Source organism: Corvus cornix, chromosome 26 (assembly GCF_000738735.6).
Source record: "Corvus cornix cornix isolate S_Up_H32 chromosome 26, ASM73873v5, whole genome shotgun sequence".
Lineage (NCBI taxonomy): Eukaryota > Metazoa > Chordata > Aves > Passeriformes > Corvidae > Corvus > Corvus cornix.
Window position 1 is genome coordinate 35,469 of NC_046354.1, and position 17,617 is coordinate 53,085.

The 17,617-nt window shown below is 42.9% G+C and overlaps 1 protein-coding gene across 3 annotated transcripts in view; it reads right to left on the bottom strand.

Moving 5' to 3' along the window:
* Positions 1-17,617, bottom strand: part of MAGI3 (membrane associated guanylate kinase, WW and PDZ domain containing 3) — a 62,996-nt gene that overhangs the window by 25,610 nt on the left and 19,769 nt on the right. For all 3 annotated transcript variants that reach the window (XM_039565235.1, XM_039565234.1, XM_039565236.1), the window contains exons 2-5: positions 5,239-5,355; positions 3,677-3,796; positions 1,944-2,153; positions 496-670 (exon numbers count right to left, since the gene is read on the bottom strand). In XM_039565235.1, coding sequence (XP_039421169.1) covers positions 496-670; positions 1,944-2,153; positions 3,677-3,796; positions 5,239-5,355 — 622 coding nt within the window. The remainder of the gene's footprint in view (positions 1-495; positions 671-1,943; positions 2,154-3,676; positions 3,797-5,238; positions 5,356-17,617) is intronic.

Sequence of the window (17,617 nt, forward strand, 5' to 3'; positions counted from 1 at the left end):
AGCTTAACTCTCAGGAAGGTTTCTGTTTCATTTTTTCCTGAGAACTCATAAATAAGGCAGTCTTACATGTGCACACATGAGCTACTTTCCTATCCTGGGCTTTCATCTGGCCTATTTGTATTTTGAAACATCCATTCCCAGCCAAGGAACACAAGCAGAAAAGAAAAAATAAATAAGGTCTCAAATTTCGGAGAAATTTGACATAGAGAAGGTTTCCATGTTATACTTCACTTAGCAATACCCAGCCAGCTCTGTATTTGTGAGATACAAAACTTAGAACAAACAAACTGACTTTGCAGGTGGAACCATAAGGTTTTCCAGCATGATGGCAATTGTACCGAGCGTGCAATGTTGAGGACTGCGAGTACGGAATGTAACGGTAGGAATATACTAAATTTCATAAAGAAACAGAAGCAGCAAGAGCAGAACAGAGGTGCAAGAGCAGCTTTCCACACTCCAGCCACCAGCACTTCTCTCCTCCACAGAGTTACTCACTCGATAAAGTAGATCATGCCAGTGTCCGTGTAGGCCATTTCCCAGTTCTTGGGTAGCGGTTCCAGCGTCTCATCCCTTGACAAATAATTTCTGAAGTCCATGTTGCTGCTTGTCTGGTTGTAGCTGGGAACAGGTTTCGTCCAGTCAGGAGAATCTGAATGTTTTTCTTTGTTTTCTGCAGTTGTTCAGGGAAAGTGTTTGTCAGATGCTTATGTTGTTTCTCACAAAGAACCACCCTCTTAATCTGGCTACAAGTGGATGTCAAACACATCCCTGTATGTGATGTGCATTTTTCCGCGTTTTTTTTTTCAGCTCTGAACTTTGAAAAGCTGACATGAAAACCCTGAACTCTGCTCTTCCCCTGCCAAACAGAATTAACCTTGTATTATATGTCTGAGCCTACTCTGCAAAATCAACGCTGGCAGAAGTCCGAGCTGACTACACTCTGTTGCCGTTTCTACATAGAGGTGTTTGTAATGCCATAAAACGACCCAAAAAAATCCTACTAATATTCCTCAAAGAATCAGAAGGAAATGTAGAGAAGACCCAAGCTGCCAGTAAAATAAACAACACCTTCCTATAAGCCACAACTAGAAAAAAGATCCCAAAAACTCCTGCAGGAAACTTTAAATGGAAGCCTCCACCCTTCAGAACTGAGGTTACGCTTGGCACTCTCTCTGACATGATGATGTCCATGACCTTCACCCAACCACCAGCCTGACCACTGGCCCCTCTGTGGTGTGGAAGATGACAAGATCAGGTCACGTCTGGTCAGTGTAACTCTGTCCTAAACACTAACACACAGGATCAGCTGCAAATGCAAGGCGATAGCTCCTCTGCACCATCCGTTCTTCCCCCCTTGAGATGAGTAACCATGACAGCAAAAAGAAAAGGGCATCCTGCCAATCCCAGAAAGGTCTTGCTGGACACCGCTCCAGCCTCAACACACTTGGCTTTATTGCTCTCCACAAGCTCCCCCTCGGGTGGTTTTAGGTTGTGTGATAGTTCCCTTATGCAAAATCATCTGAAAATTGTACAGTATGCGCCAACGTTGCCCCTTAAACCAACCAATTCCCTAAAATCTCCTGTGTACAAATTCAGTAATTGCCTCAAAATTAAACAGTAACATTTACAGGGTATGAATTCTACTCTGTGAAGGGTTCTGTTATTTGAAGAATGGATAAATTTTTCCTTCCCACTCGTGTAACTGGCCCATATCCAGCACCACATGTTCTTCACCGAGCAATGCATTTTATGATGCAATTGCACATCTGGCTGGGAGAACAGCTGGTTCTTTTTAAAAGGTCATTTAAAAATCGAGTAGAAGCAGCGGCCTGAATAGAAACTGACTTCAAACTTCACCAAAACTAAGGAAGCCCGAATGTTATTTGTATAGTCCTTATCCATTCATACAGTACTCCAGGCAATTTCTCCCCTTGTCAACCAACCTATCCCTCCGCTGCCATTAACTGCTTCCTTTTCTTCCTCTTCCTCCTCTTCAGGGAGAGAACTTTCCATCCTTTGCATTTTGCTGACGGATGTGGTTCTTTTCCTCTGTGATTCAGTATCAAAATCATTGTCAAAAAGAACTTGATCCACCGGATCAGGCTGAAAGGGGCTGGGCTCTGCTGGAGGCTTCGGAGTACCATAAAAATTACCTGAAAATGAGACAGAAATCAGGACCACTGAAGCACTGATACTGCTGAATGCACTGGCAGTGGCTGTAATCATTTTACTGCACATGCAAACATGCTTTGGTGAAAATTTAAAGCCTCAAAGAAGACATCAGCACTACCAAATCCCAATCAACAGTCAAAGTGCATTTATTCATACACTGACTTCTTGTCAATGAAGCACGAGTTGTCAGAAAACAAGAGGTTAACTCAAAGCTTTTATCCTGCCTTAAGTTTTCTAAAGAAAAAGATGGATTTGTTACTTTGCCTGGAATCCACCCATACTCCATAAAGAGACTTAGGGAGTAATCTGAGAGGAGCAAAAGAGTGAAAATCAATTATTCTTACTCTATATACTAATTAACAGAGCAACAGAAATATTGAAGTCAAAAAGCAAATTAAGTTTGTGCAGTAACAAAGTATTTATTTCCGTAAAGCCAGTTAACAAGTAATTGATTTTTAACATTTGCAATTTTCTAATGACAATACACTTGAAAAACAAAGATATTAATACGGCTTCATCTAAAAATTATTTTTACGTCAGAAAAAGGAACAGATTTTTCCTTCAGTATTTTAATCTAAAGCACAAAGGAATCATCTGCTGCTTTCTGCAAAAGAATTTCAGCAACTGACCTCTCTTCTGACTGCTCATATGATTTTTATTAGGGAATTGAGCACAAAAAGCAAGGAAGCTTCCCAGAATTCCTACTGGGGTAACTTTTGGTGCCTGGATATGGTTTTGACCATGTAAATAAAGTAAGAAAGAAAACCCTTCTGCAAATATCAAGGAAGGGCAAGGCTCAGAGAGGGGACAGCCAGATAAAGTGCAGCTAAGGATTAAAAAAAAAGTACTAGTTTAGCCTAAATTTACTTAGGAGATTTCCTCAGGCGGGACGATATTAACACATAGCGTGGGATACAGAAAACAAGAGGCACAGAGCCTTTCACAGGACTGTCTACTTTTGACATCTTCTTTTCTTTTTTCACTACCTTCATTACAATGTTTTTCTTCACCACACTTAACAAACCCAACTTTGCTACAGATTTGGACAATCTGGTCCAGAGCTGTTCAATCTTCCATTGAAAAATGCTTTTGCTTCCCTGCTGGGTCAGACTTTCTCTCGCCTTCTGTCCTTTTAAAGCACACCTGGGAGGGGAACATGGCTCCGTTCTCTGAGGTTTACACAACATTGACTAAATTCTCTTAAATTTGTACCAGGCACAGACAAACCTTTTCAGAATGCCTCCCAAAAATGCAACAGTGAAAATAATCAGGTAGGATTAAGAATGGTTGAAACGACAATCTGTGGTTTATCAGAGCTCTTAAAAACAAGATCGCTCCTCCTCTTCACAGTAATCCAAGAACAGACTCGCTATTGTCTCTCTACTACTATCATGACCATCAAGTGAGCAGGAAAACTGGTACCACAAGGAGCTGCACTTGGACTAAGATCCTGGACACAAGTACTGGGTCCTTATTCCCATTCCATTAAACATCACCGACATACCATCATATGTTCCACTTTCTAGCAAGGCTCCACTTTCTTCCAGCGCTTTAAACTGCTCAACAGGAATGAAATTATAGTCTACCCCAGGGACCTCCCCATCTCTGGGAGCCCTTGTAGTGCCTGCAAAGACAGAGAAAACACTCTTGTAAGGTACTTACGTGCTGCCTGTTATCAAATGCTGCCTGCTGCACAGTTCAATAAAAACAATGTATTTTCGAATCTTTATACAAAGATGATGTCACTCCAGTTAGAACAACCGGTGAGCAAGTGAACAATAATGTATAAAAACTGAGCCAGCAAATCACATAGGAATGACAGTTCTGGTATTGAGGGAGGAGGAGAGAAAAAGTTGGGTGAGGTGGTAATTAAGAGAGAAATCTTTCTTATGGTCAGTGAACCAAAAGCAACTTTTGTGGCAGCTGACGACGCCTGGGCTAGGCAATCCCAGTCTGGGATTCCAGGAACAGCTGTTGGTATTTTATTTTAAACCAGCTGTAATGGTGCTGCATCTTTCCCTGCTTCCACCGGCACCAACTCTCTAATTTGCAATGAGGTCATCATGACTAAGCACATCTGATTTTTGGGCCACCAAATCCATAACTAGGCATAAAACTTATTTTTTAACCTACAGTTCAGAGTGTAATTCAGCCACACTCCAACCCCTGGCTGTAGGTAAGCTTTATCAGTAAATTGCTGTGTTAATGCAGAGGTTCTCAAAGTGTTTTGTCTATGAAAACAGGCCCCCCATAGTTACAACAGCTTAATTAAAACTCTCCTGAAAGGACTGCACTGACTCATTACTATTCATGACTGCCTACTACCTAACAGCATTTTAAAGGCATATGTAAATTTTTTTCAGGCAGCAGCATGAACAAGAGCTAGTAAATAAAAGCTAATAATAGTGAAATGCACTTTAAGAAAGCCACAAACTCTTGGGTGTGCTCAGAGAGAACAGAGCAGAATTCCTGTAGATACAAAAATGTTAGTTGACAAAGTAAGTTTTTAGTGCAATGAATATTTAAACAGTCAGCGAAGAGCCTTTTTAATCAGTCTTCTCAGGATAAGCCGTTTGCCTGTACCTTTTGCCAGTGCCACCCCTTCTGCACCCAACACGTCCTGCCGCCCTCCTTCCAGCTGCCCTGCTGTGCCTAATGCACTTGACACTCAAGGCCTCAATTTGCTCTTTGTGAAGAAAAAAAAACCCCAACACATTGACAAAAATCAGGATGGTTTTGCACTGCTCAATCATGCTGAGAAAGATTTATTTCTTGTGGTGGCTGCACTCATTCTAACAACAACTACTGACAAACTTTTGAAGAGCAATGCACAGATATTACTGAAACAATCTGAGCTTTGATTTCTCAAATTTTTGCTGGTTTTCAGTCCATACTGGCTGTACCAATTCATGGCAGCTTCAGATGTGAAACCATTGTAGCAAAGCCAGAAGTCCCTGCTGCAAGGTAAAACTCTAAATCAGATGAAGAGAGAAGGCATTTCAAGCTCACAAATGATGTGGGAGTTAGCAGGAACAGATCAAATGAGGCTGATCTTTACATACTTACAAGGGATGGTTCTCAAATAGAGATTGTCTCTGATCACTTGCTGGAGTTTGTGGTCTATTGAGCCCTTCTGGAACTGAAGGCTCAGGTAGTGGCGCAAGTCCTTGTTGATAACTTTTCCTTAAAAAGAAAAAAGAACAAATTAGAATAATTTGTAAAGCAGGATCTCACAACAAGAACTGTGTTTCATTGCTATACAAGCTCCAGAAGAAGCAAGCAGTTGGAAGAGTTGGGTTGTTTTAAATACAACAACCTTGATGGAAAAAAACATTTTGTGCTATCAAATCACAGAATCCCAGAATGGCTTGTGTCGGAAAGGAACCTTAAAGCTCATCTTGTTTCACCCCCTGCCACGGGCAGGGACACCTTCCACTAGACCAGGTTGCTCTAAGTGCCGTTCAAACTGCCCTTGGATGCTTCCAGGGAGGGGGCAGCCACAGCTGCCCTGGGCAACCTGTGCCAGGGCCTCCCCACCCTCACAGGGAAGAATTTCTTCTGGCAGAGAGATTTTAAGCAGAGCTGACTGACAACCATACCCCCTCATCTCCCAAACAAGACAGTGACAATATTCTGGAATTGTTTGAAAATCAATATGAAGTATTAAAATACAAAACCTATTACCAAAATTCAAAGTCTCTACAGACAGGAAACTACTTCACTATATTTTGAAGCAGTTTCCATTCAATTTACACCTACTCACTAGTCACCTGAGTTCAACATTTTGTCACATGAGAACCTGCATTCTTCAAATTATAAAAAGAAAATATTTCTTTCTTAAAAACATTGTATAACAGAAGAGAGTTGGGGTTTTTTTCAATTACTCCTTTGCAATACTTCTGTCAGGTATCATTAGTGAATCTGTCACATCACTGGAGAACCACGACCCCTTCAGCACACAAATAACTGAGCTCTTGTATTACTGTCTCATCCTTCTGACAGGAGGGTACACACCAATCTTTTGTACCCTGTCAGCCTCCCAGAAAGCACATTAAATAGGGTTCAGTGACCTTGGTAAATTTAAGTTACGTACTACAGCAGAACACTCAGGGCTTTAGGGAAAAAGCTCAACCTTTGTCTCCAAACCCAGAGCACGAGATGGGCAGCAGCAGGCGGATGCTGGTGTAGCACAACAGTGGGGACAAAGGCTGGAACAGACAACTGCTCCTGTTAGATTACATCACCAACAGGCTATGAAATGCATAAACCTGTCCCAGAAGCATTTCTGACAGGAGCCTTTGAAGCCCGTGAGCTCAAAGCTGCTGAGGAGACCACCTCAAACAGGTCACAGACCCACAGCAGTCTTCATACAAGGCCCACTCACCTACATCGTCAACCAATTACTGTACTTACACATATGTCAAATTTGGAAAAAATCCCAAAGCATCAAACCCCTCCCCCCACTAACCAGGTTTTCCCAACCATGTGTCACTTCTGCAAAGTTGGCTGCATGTTTTGGTTGTGGCAAGTTTATACTTTCCCTTCCCTTTTAGCCAAGGTGAGGACATTTCACACCTTGTACTCAACTCTCAAACATGACCTCAGCAACCACCACTCACCAACAGCAAACGGAATTTCAACCTGCACCCACTTCCCTCCACACAAAACCATGGCACGATGAGGAGTATTTCAAAGTGGAACCAAGATAACCTATCAGCCCTTCAGAGAGGTCGGTGATGTCCACAGATTAACCAAAACACACACAAAACCACCTTAAGCCCTCAAGCAAGGACAGAACCAGCCCAGCACACCCTCCGAACAGGCAGCACATCCTGTGCCAAACACGAGCCCTGAGCTCCAAATGAAGTCAGCTTCTCACCTGCTTTGACACTGTCATTTATTTAAAAATTACTTCCAAACACACAAAAAGCATTCTGCAGTGTTGGGGCAACACCTCAGCATTGTCCTCGTGGCTGTCCAGCAGTTACACAAGCGACAGCAATTCCCACTAATGCCACAATTCCCACAATTCTCCATCCAACCCCTTCCCAGGAATGCACAGCAACTCCGCAGCCCCCAGCTCAAGTCCCTATTTTACCAGCATGAACTGTTCCTGATAAAACTTTGGATTTGCTTCCTGCAGCATAATGAGCAAAATATGTCATAGAAAATGGAAACAAATGGGGTAATCTCCAGCAAGAACAGTATTTTCCATTTGTTACTACAAATTACTTTTTTCTTTGTAGACAAGAAATTTTCTCAACATTAAAAAAATGTTTTGCTGCTAAAATGGCCCATCCATCTCCTTGTCAAAGCCAGATCTGCACTTCAGCAATCCCAGCATATTTCACTTAGGCAGATCAATATACTCATATTTCACTGAGGCAGATGAATCTGGTCATTAGCTACCTTCAGAGCACTGCATGTTGGAAACACTTGGCGATATGTGAAAATCTGTTCTGGATGTAGAATTACAGACTTTATTTACTCACTGATCTTTCCCTCTTCGTGTTTAAAATTTTAAAAGCTCATAAACCCGTTTCAATAAATACCAACTCAGTTTAAAGACAAAATAAAAGCAAGGCTGCTACTGACGATACCCAATATTGAGGGGTTAATCTTAACACTAAAAGCTTAGAGACTGGACTATACTCTGAGACCAAGATGACTAAATTGAAGATTGATATGATTGCCCGGGGAAAACAGAGGAAAGTCAAACAAAATAGTGGGCAGAGGAAAGATTACAGAAATTCACACAGAGAATGGTGTGCATTAGAAAGCAGAAAAATAAAGTCATAGTAAGGATGCTTTAGGTAACCTCTGGCAAAAACCAGATTATTTTCCCTCCAGGAGCTGAACATGCTTCTTCTACACTGTTTGATGCAGACTTTTAGGAAAACTTCATGTATCAGCCTCTCCAAAATGACCTGATAAATGTCGGGTTGGTGTTTGTTGTGCTGCTGAGCCGCCTCTAAAGGATAACACAGGCAACACAGGGAGCAGTCAAGAGGAATAATGTACCTTATACCACTCAGGTTCTGCAAGATGAACATGCACAAGCCTCTTGTTTTCAGTTTTAATTTAAATTAACCACAAAAGACCTGTTTAGATGAGGATATGCACACTGGAGCTGGGGAAGGAGAATTAAGTGACTGCAGAAGAAAAAAAGACTCAAGTGCTACTGCAGCAAAATACAGAGTTGTGAAGTAGAGAGGCAAATAGGAGTGATGGGTATCACAAAAATGGGGATGGTGGCTCTCACAAACTGCACTGGCGAAGTTACCTTTGCTGCTGTACCTAAGCAGGACAAAACCCAGCTATTTATATATCCAACCTGTCAAGGAAATGCTCAAAAATACACGTTGCAGTTACAAGCAGAGGAGCATTGCCATGGTGTCCCTAGAACTTGACAAAAAAACGCATTTCTAGATCAGTAATGTTGGTAAAACGGCAAAGTTCAACACTGAAACATATAAATAAATTCTAAGAATTCAGTCTGTGTAGTTTTTATGTTGCTGTCTGGTAATAATGTCCCAAATACCTCTGGCTAATGCTGTTGGCATACAGAGTATCGGTGACATCCTCACCAAATCATTCTGAAGACCATATGGAAGTTTTCCATGTTGTTTTGATGAACACTTTACACAGACACAGGTGACAACTTTCCAGAGATGTGGTATTCCCTGCCTTAAGTTTCCATGCCAACACCTTCTGGAGACAGTGACAGCTACACCAAGGAGCTGCAGTGCTGATAGGTGACTCAATAAGGAGAGGATGATTTTCTTTCAAACTTTTCAAAAATACTTTACTGTTCACTGTAAAAGCAACTTTTCAAATCAGCAGTTTACTAAAAGTAAGCTGCTTTCCTATTAAACTATGTTAATTCATTACTAGGGCTCATACCTTCATTACAGCCTTTTGCACGAAAACGTACTTTAAGTGAACAGATGAGAAAATGGAATTGCATTCCCTTGCTTTTGGAGGAATTTTTTTTTAAAACAGCTGAAGTCCTGGTGGGCTCCACTAGTGAACAGAAGGGTAAAATCATAGAATTCTATAATGGTTTGGGTTGGAAGGGACTTTAAAGCTCATCCAGTCCCATCCCCCTGCCATGAGCAGGGACACCTCCCACTGTCCCAGGTTGCTCCAGGCCCTGTCCAATCTGGCCTTGGACACTTCCAGGGATGGGGCAGCCACAGCTGCTCTGGGAAACCTGTGCCAGGGCCTCAGCACCCTCACAGCCAAGAATTCCTTCCCAATAGCCCATCTAATCCTGCCCTCTGGCAGTGAAAAACCATTCCCCTTTGTCCTGTCACTCTGGGTCCTTGTCCCAAGTCCCTCTCCAGCTCTCTTGGAGCCCCTTTAGGTGCTGGAAGGGGCTCTAAGATCTCCCCAGTGCCTTCTTTTTTCTGGGCTGAACACCCCCAGCTCTCCCAGCCTGGATCCAGAGCCAAGGGGCTGCAGCCCTTGCAGCATCTCCGTGGTACCCTCTGGATTTGTTCCAGCAGCTCCACATCTTTCTGATTTTGGTCCCCAGAGCTCGAGGCAGCTCTGCACGTGGGGTCTCACCTGAGCAGGGCAGAATTCCTCTGCTCCCCTGCTGCCCGCATTGTGGGATCAGCCAAGGATTCCAGGGGGGCGGCAGGGAGGGCAAGGGGGGAGGGAGGGGTTAGGTAGGGTTGATTTCTGGGTCCCAGTGCATGTGGCCAGGGAATGCCCAGCCTCTCATCCACCAAAAAACAGCCTCCACAATCCGAGGGCTGGGCAGGCAGGAGCTCTCCCGGCCCAGCCCGCAGTGATCTGCCGCCACCTTCTGGCACCTTCCTGCTGATCCCCCTAATTCCGTCCCCCAAGGGGCCTCACTCCCCTCCCTAGGGGAGTTTGAACCCCACAGGGTGAAAACCACAGATATTACGTAACACCATGCAATTTTGTTTTCTCACTTAGAACAAAGCAGAGGAGAAATGTAACCAGAGTTCCATCATGTACATTCAGAATTCCACACATGCGAACAGGATCCCAGAGTGTCCAACAGCTCCGCTCAGCTGTACGATGTGTTACATAAGCTGTGATTGCAAAAGGCCACCGACTATGAACATTCCAGTGAAACACACGTTAAGAGCTATAAAACAGCTCCATGGCTTCACTCACAGTCTAACTAAAACAGGAATTTTCAGGGCTCATCAAGTGGAGAACAGCTACTGTTTAGTTAAACGGAGCTGTCGATACACACATTGAGATGAAGTGATTTTTGACGTGACTAAGCAAAAGCCGTTTAAAGGAAACGTTCAGCTCCACAAACCAGGGATGCAGTGTTAGGAAATCCAAGTTAGAATTAGTGCGTAACACATTAACTTTATTATATTCCCCAGCAACTATTAACATATGATAATTTCACACAGGTTCCAGATCTGAACACATGCATTCACTGAGCACAACGAATAATTTCCGAGCATACAAGAGAATCACTGTATTCATGAAATATGGAGAGGATGGAAAAGCCCAGTGGTGACACAGCTGCCAGTACCTGCTGTACTTCACCTGCAGGTACTTCACTGTGACCTGGCAAATACACACCTATGCTCTCAGCACAAGGAGAAGGTGGGAAGTTCAAATGACTACAACTAATATAGAAAAGAGACTGGAACATTTTGAGAATGTCCAACCCAGTCAGTGGGTGCTTCCTCAGCCTGTGGGGTAGAGGCATAGATGGATTCCTGTGCAGAAGCCCGCTTTTCCTTCACGGAAGGGGGCCCACAGCCCTGGGATTTCTGAGGAGGAAGGCTGAGACTTAGCAGCACTGCCTGGCAGCTCATGTCCCAGGCCACCAAGGGCTCCATGACATGCTCACACTCAACACCTCGCTGTCTCCCTTCCAGGTAATGAAGGCAGGAATCCAAGCTGGGACTTCGCCTGTGGAAGAGAGGAGTTCCCTAAGAAAATCCAGGCCAGTCTGGGAAGTGAGATGACATCTGTGCCTGGGCCAGTGACCCATCTGGGAAAAGAGATCCTGGTCCCGTTATGGACTCAGGGTAACTTCTGCTCATTCCCTGGAAAACTGCAGCTTCTTAGAAGTGGAGGCAAGCTCCCTGTCAGGTGAAGCATTACTTCCCAAGAGACGGAGTAGACAGGGCTCAATAAGCTTCCATCGACTACCAGCTGCTTTAGGTTTAAGTTGCTGCAAGGATGTTGAAAAGACGACGAGCAGATAATCATCTCAGGAATGTGACATGCACTTCTGCTCGACTGCCTTTTAATGAGACTCAAGCAGCGGTAGGTCTACACTGCTCCCCTCCCAAAGTCTGAACTAATCACATCTTTTCACTGTCAGACCCTACACCAGAAAAGGCCAGCCTTTGAGTAATTCAGGGGAGATTCTCCAAAGTGGGCAGGTTCTGGTAAGTGTGTCTTGATTTGTTGTATCACTGGTAGGTAGCAATATTTATCTGAAACCAGCAATCTGTCACAGGATACTAGATTCTTCCCTGACAATGAACAGAACAGACAAGGTAAAGAATGAAACTTGATTCCCTAGAACAAACGTGGGAGAAAAGCCAAATACATCAGCAGTACATTTTACGATATGAAATGCCAATGATGTATTTTACAAAGACAAGAAAAAAACCCCAAAACCTTGAATGATTAAAGAGCATGAAGGAAGAGCAAAAGTATATGTTAATCCGGTCTGGCCATACTGACAGACTTCTCACCTCCTCCCTCAACCCAGCATCATTTGCAAAGCCTTGGGTTGAGGGCAGACCAACACACGTAAAGAACCAAACTCTTCTACAATTAACAGCGCTGTTATCAGCAGGGGACAAACCCAGGAATGACTTGGGAAAGTTGTTTGGTGAAGGAAGGAGAGGTCCTGAAGAGAAGAAGCTGATGAGTTCAGATACAACTAAGCTGCACTATTTGGGAACAGGTATCAAAGGAGGTACGACGATTGAGAACGGGGCCGTAAGGAGAAAGTATTTTCAAAATGTATTTTAAATTCCTTTTTAACAACAGCCTTCAAACATTCACTAACAGAATCTCACTAAAACCTGCTAGGCTGTGTGAATTTTCCTCTACTAAATGTCTGCAGGGAATATTTGACTGAAGATAGGGACAGCAAAAACATTTTCATTAAGCCATGCTGCACCCACGCTTGTTATTCCAGCATCTGGAGAAAATACATTATAAGGAAAAAGGGGTAGTTGAGAAATTATCAGACGTTCAGGCAAAGAACGATTTGAGAGAAGGGCCTTTACACCATTCTTCCTTTGGGATGAGCTTTTGTACACAGCCCTGACAAGAACATCTCAGCTTTCCCAAAGCTTGGAAGACATTGCTATCCACTTGCTTTACTTTACCGTGCATTTTAATTGCACCATAAAGACATTTAGGAAACATTAGCCATATGGAAGTCATTACCTTCCTGATGGATGCCACTGTCCTAGGGAGACAGATGCAGGAGAGGTTCAGAATGGGATAAAGTTTTGCAGGTGAACCTGACACACTCTGTGTTCTCTCCAGCTGTCCTGCCCACTCTTTTTTCAATGCAGTATGTCCAAGAACTGCACATCTAATAAATACTGAAGACCTAAAATAGCTGGGAAAAGAGATCCTGGTCCCGTTATGGACTCAGGCTAACTTCTGTTCATTCCCTGAGAAACTGCAGCTTGTTTGGAGGCAAGCTCCACTTGTAATTTACATTTTACAAACCCGTACCAAATACTCCAAGGCATAGAGTAACCACAAGATCAACTGGTGCGGGTGGGAAGTCCCAGAACATGATCACAGAAGGAAGGAAGCAGGACTGGAGGAGCACCCCCTGACAAGCAGCAGGGCCCGCCCAAGCAGCAAAGAAGGAATTTAATTCCTCCAAGTAACTCAACCCTAAACTTTCAACTACAACAGCAAACCTTCTTTCTTTGTTCTGAAGAGAAATAATCGTGCAGAGCATTTGCAGATTACCCTGCTGTGAAATAAAGGCTGTTAAGTGGCTAACTGTTACTAGTGTCAGTCTGCTTTGAAGAAAATTGAATTAAGCATCTTTCATGTAGCTGAACTACGGCTGTGTCGTTACAGACATCCTGCAATTTTACAGAAAGTAAAGGGTAAGTATGTCAGATTCACATAATTACATTAACATGGTAGATGCAGAACAATTCATGGACGAGTTTACATAGTCTATTGCACAGAAAAAATCCCAAGGCTCCTCACAGCTACAATAATCCATCAAACCAAACACACTTACTACCTGAAAGCTGAGAAATATTAGACAGGTTTATGTTGAAAGGCTTGTTTACTCATAGTTTGCTACATGCTATCCAATAAATTCTTGGTAATATAGTCTGATTTACAGAAATTATGGTAGAAGCCTTACGGTATTAATAAATCATTTACCAGAGTGCTCAAAATATTGGCAGGATGTTTACAGTACTAGTGAAAGAAATGAGGATTTAAGAAATAAGGTTACCACAAACTTCATTACAGAATGCACATCCCAATTGACTTTAGGGGCCTTCTTACTTTTGTCAGTAACACAAAATCGACTCCAGAACCACCAATAACTATGAATTTTGACTTTTTAAGCCTTCAGATTCAGATCACTCATTACTAAAAACTAACTAAGAGGTGTCCAACAGCATCCTTCACAGGATAATGCCTTCAGATCCTCAGTCAAGGTGGTGACTGATTCAGAGAGACAAAGTTTCTCACTCCACATTCTTGAATATCCCAGCATCCTGAGCTGTACTGTTTCCTTGAAATCTTACAGGGTTGGAAAGATTCTCCCAATAAACCAGGCCACTGTTAGTAAACCTGTGCAAAACTAATATGACTTCGTGTTTGCTCATGAACTTCCATCATTAAAGCATTTCAAGTTCTGAAGACAACTAAAATACCTTTTGGAAGGCACATCTCCAAAATACCTTTGAGAAACACAAAAAGGACTGGCAAATCATGCACTGTTTGTTCCAAAATATACTTGGAGCTGAGAGGGACAACATATGAAATGTAAACAGTGGAAGCTTGGATGCAACTCTCCAGGATTTCAGTTTTGGCTGTACAGAAACAGCAAAGTCAACTGTAATAGAAGGCTCTAGAGTGTGAATATCCATGGCTGGGTTCCTGATCTGCCATGAAAAAAAGAAATCTAGCTAGAGTTGTCAGTGCCATTTGGTCAGTGTATGAAAATAACACTTGGTATCCAGTTAGCACTTGACATTGTTCACAAATGCACCAGAACCACTGAAGCTCGGAAGAGAAGAATAAGCCCGGAGTGACAGGACAAGGGGGAATGGCTTCCCACTGTCAGAGGGAAGGAATTCTTCCCTGTGAGGGTGCTGAGGCCCTGTCACACATTGTCCAGAGAAGCTGTGACTGCCCCGTCCCTGAAAGTGTTCAAGGCCAGGTTAGACTGGGCTTGGAGCAACCTGGTCTAGTGGAAGGTGTCCCTGCCCTGCCCATGTAATGAGACAATCCTTTAAGTCCCTTTCAACCTGAACCATTCTGGGATTCTGTGATCCAGCACTGCAAAACCAAGAGGTTTTTAACCTTCTGCCACCTACCCTGAGCTCACTTCCCTGCCAGCTCCAGAGTATCCATGGGCAGGGTGGGGGGACACTCCCCTGCACCCACGAAGGGCAGCTCCGGTCTAACCACAACCAACAACAATCAGCTTGTTTTTTAAAACCACCAAAAAGCACAAGCACTCAGCTCACATGCCAGAACACATCCCGAGCACGGAGAGCATCAGCAGAGCTTTGGGCAGCTGCCTGCCCCTTCCCTTCCATCTGCTCCTGGGAGACGGCCACGTCTCCGCAGGGCATCCCCAGCCAGCACATGGCAGAGCAGGGTCATGCGCCACTTCGGAACTAAGGAAAAAATAGGAAATTGAGACCAGCTGCATTTGGAAACCCGTATGTAGGGCAGCAATACTACTCAGTTACATGGTTCTAGCACAGGTCTCTACTTTTCTTCTCTGTATCTTGTTACATCTGCAGACATTCTCAGCCTGTGCATGACTTCCACAGAAAGGCAGCATTTTAAGTTGGTTTTATGCCCTGCACGGGCAGCAAAATACTTGCATAGCCTAATGAATTACCTACAACCTTAAGGATTTTAAAAATGAAAATCCTTTTGAGTAAAGTAGTTCCAACTTTCAGACTCCAGCTTCACACACACCAGTATCAGATATGATTACAGTCATACATTGCACGCACACAAAAATCCATTACCATGGGAATACAGTCAGGAGAATTACCAGTGAGCAGGGTTTACTCTGATAATGCCAAGTATTTTAATACTCCATTATTAAACAGGAGAACAGCAAGGCTCAAAGGCCTGTGCAGCTGTTTCTGATATAAGATCAGACACTGAAGGAGATATAAGCAGAACTCAAGTAATTTAAAATAATGAATGGGTTTCAAATAAAATGCAAACATAACCATTTCCTTCAGCTTAACAGTGGGGAAGAAAAATGCAAAAGAATGTTCCACAAGAGAAGTTTGACCTTTTTTATTACATATGGAGACTTTCCTTTCTTCTCTTTAATTTGATATTTTCTTGAGAAGAAACACTGAACAGATTAACGGTGTTTTGCCTATTTATAAAGATTTGTTGTATTTTCAAAAATGGGGTAAACTGGCCCATGATTTCCATTTCAAGTCAGATGCGTCAGCAGTGATGATCAAGAACAAGAATCCAGTAAACTGCACCCTGTGAGCCTCTGCCACTGTCAAGTTTGAGACACAGAAAAGGATTTACAGGGATGCCTGGAAAAATCACTGAGCCCAGCCTGGGAAACACCTCACAAAAACCAAATGTGATTTGCAAGCTCTAATTATGACTCTCAAAGTGAGAAAGGGACATAAAGCACAAGAGGAAACAGGCTTTTGACACCACAACAGCAGATGAATCAAATACACTGACCAGAATGGAATATGGAATTGTTAAGGTTGGAAAAGACCTCTAAGGTCATCAAGTCCAACCATCAACCAGCACCCACTCAGGTGCCACATCCACACGTTTTTTTGAATGCTTCCAGGGATGGTGACTCCACCACTTCCCTGCGCAGCCTGTTCCAAAGCTTTACAATCCTTTCCATGAAAAAAAATTTCCTCATACCTAATCTAAACCCCGCCCCTGCTGTAACTTGAGGCCATTTTCTGATCATGATCTACTCAAAGCACCATGCAAGTGATGGCGCTCGTATGGCAACACACCAATGGGCTCAAACATGTTAAAAGGGTGTTACAACAATTTAAAGGGTCAAAACAACAATCAGAACTTGTAATACACAAACACGTTAAAAAAAATTAAAATACAAAGTCATTTTAATAATAGCACTTTATTAAAACTTCTTAATTATGCACTCAGGGCCTTGCTGAGTTTTAATCACTGTGCAGCTCAACACACTACAGAGGCTATTCCGAGTAAGTAGTATCTGTCACTGCAACACTTGTACTGTGAAGTCAAATACAGATGCTCACAGCCATGAAATAAAGAGTTCTCTGTAGCTGTCACAGGTTACAATAATACATAAATCATCTAGTCTGCTCTTAACTGAAAAGTGGAGCACCAAAACAAAGACAAGTAACCTGAACAATGGAGATGATTTTCCTAGGGCTAAATATGGCTTGTTTTTCCCAATTTATAAACAATCTTCCATTCATTCCCATAATTTACAATGTGAGGTTTTAATTTATTCACACTAGAGAAAATGATTTACTGAGACAGCAAACAAACCCATTTGGTCTGGAAAGCACAATTAACATATCCAACTGAACAAAATGTTACTCGAGTCCCCAAACTGTTCTAATATTAATGTTTCTCTTTGGAAATCTCCAGCTTACGTGCAAATTCAAACTTACTGACATTTAGTATTATTCCATGTCACACCACAGCGAGGGACCGCACACAGGGTACCTGTGCAGGTTAACCTGTCATAGTGTTTGGCAGAAGCTGCCAATCCTTCTGCTTGTCCAGGGAGAGCGTTTCAGCTGTGACGTATGTCTAACATACCATATCTCATTGCTTAAGCAGCGTGCAGCTCTAGAGAATGACACATTTCAGCGACATCCCCAAAGAAAAATGTCCTTGCAGCTGCTCTCTGTTACACAAGCCATTTAATCTACTTGGGACTTGGCACTGCTTTCCCAGCAGAAGGGTATGTGTTCACATGCCAAGATCTTTTTTTCTTTCTTTTTTTTTTTTTTTTTCTGAGTGTTCAGATCAGAATAGAATTTATGCAAATCACAGACAGGTTTATTTTTAGCCTGCCTTCCATAGGAAGCAAGATAGGCAATTACACTCCGCATAATTTCTAGGCCCACTAACCTATTTCAGTCTCGAGTTTGGCAGAACTGGAGTCTGATACAAAAATACTCTATAGACAAAGATGCTGCATGCCTGTTTTCCTGGAGCAGACAAACCGCTGGGATGACCATCCATCATG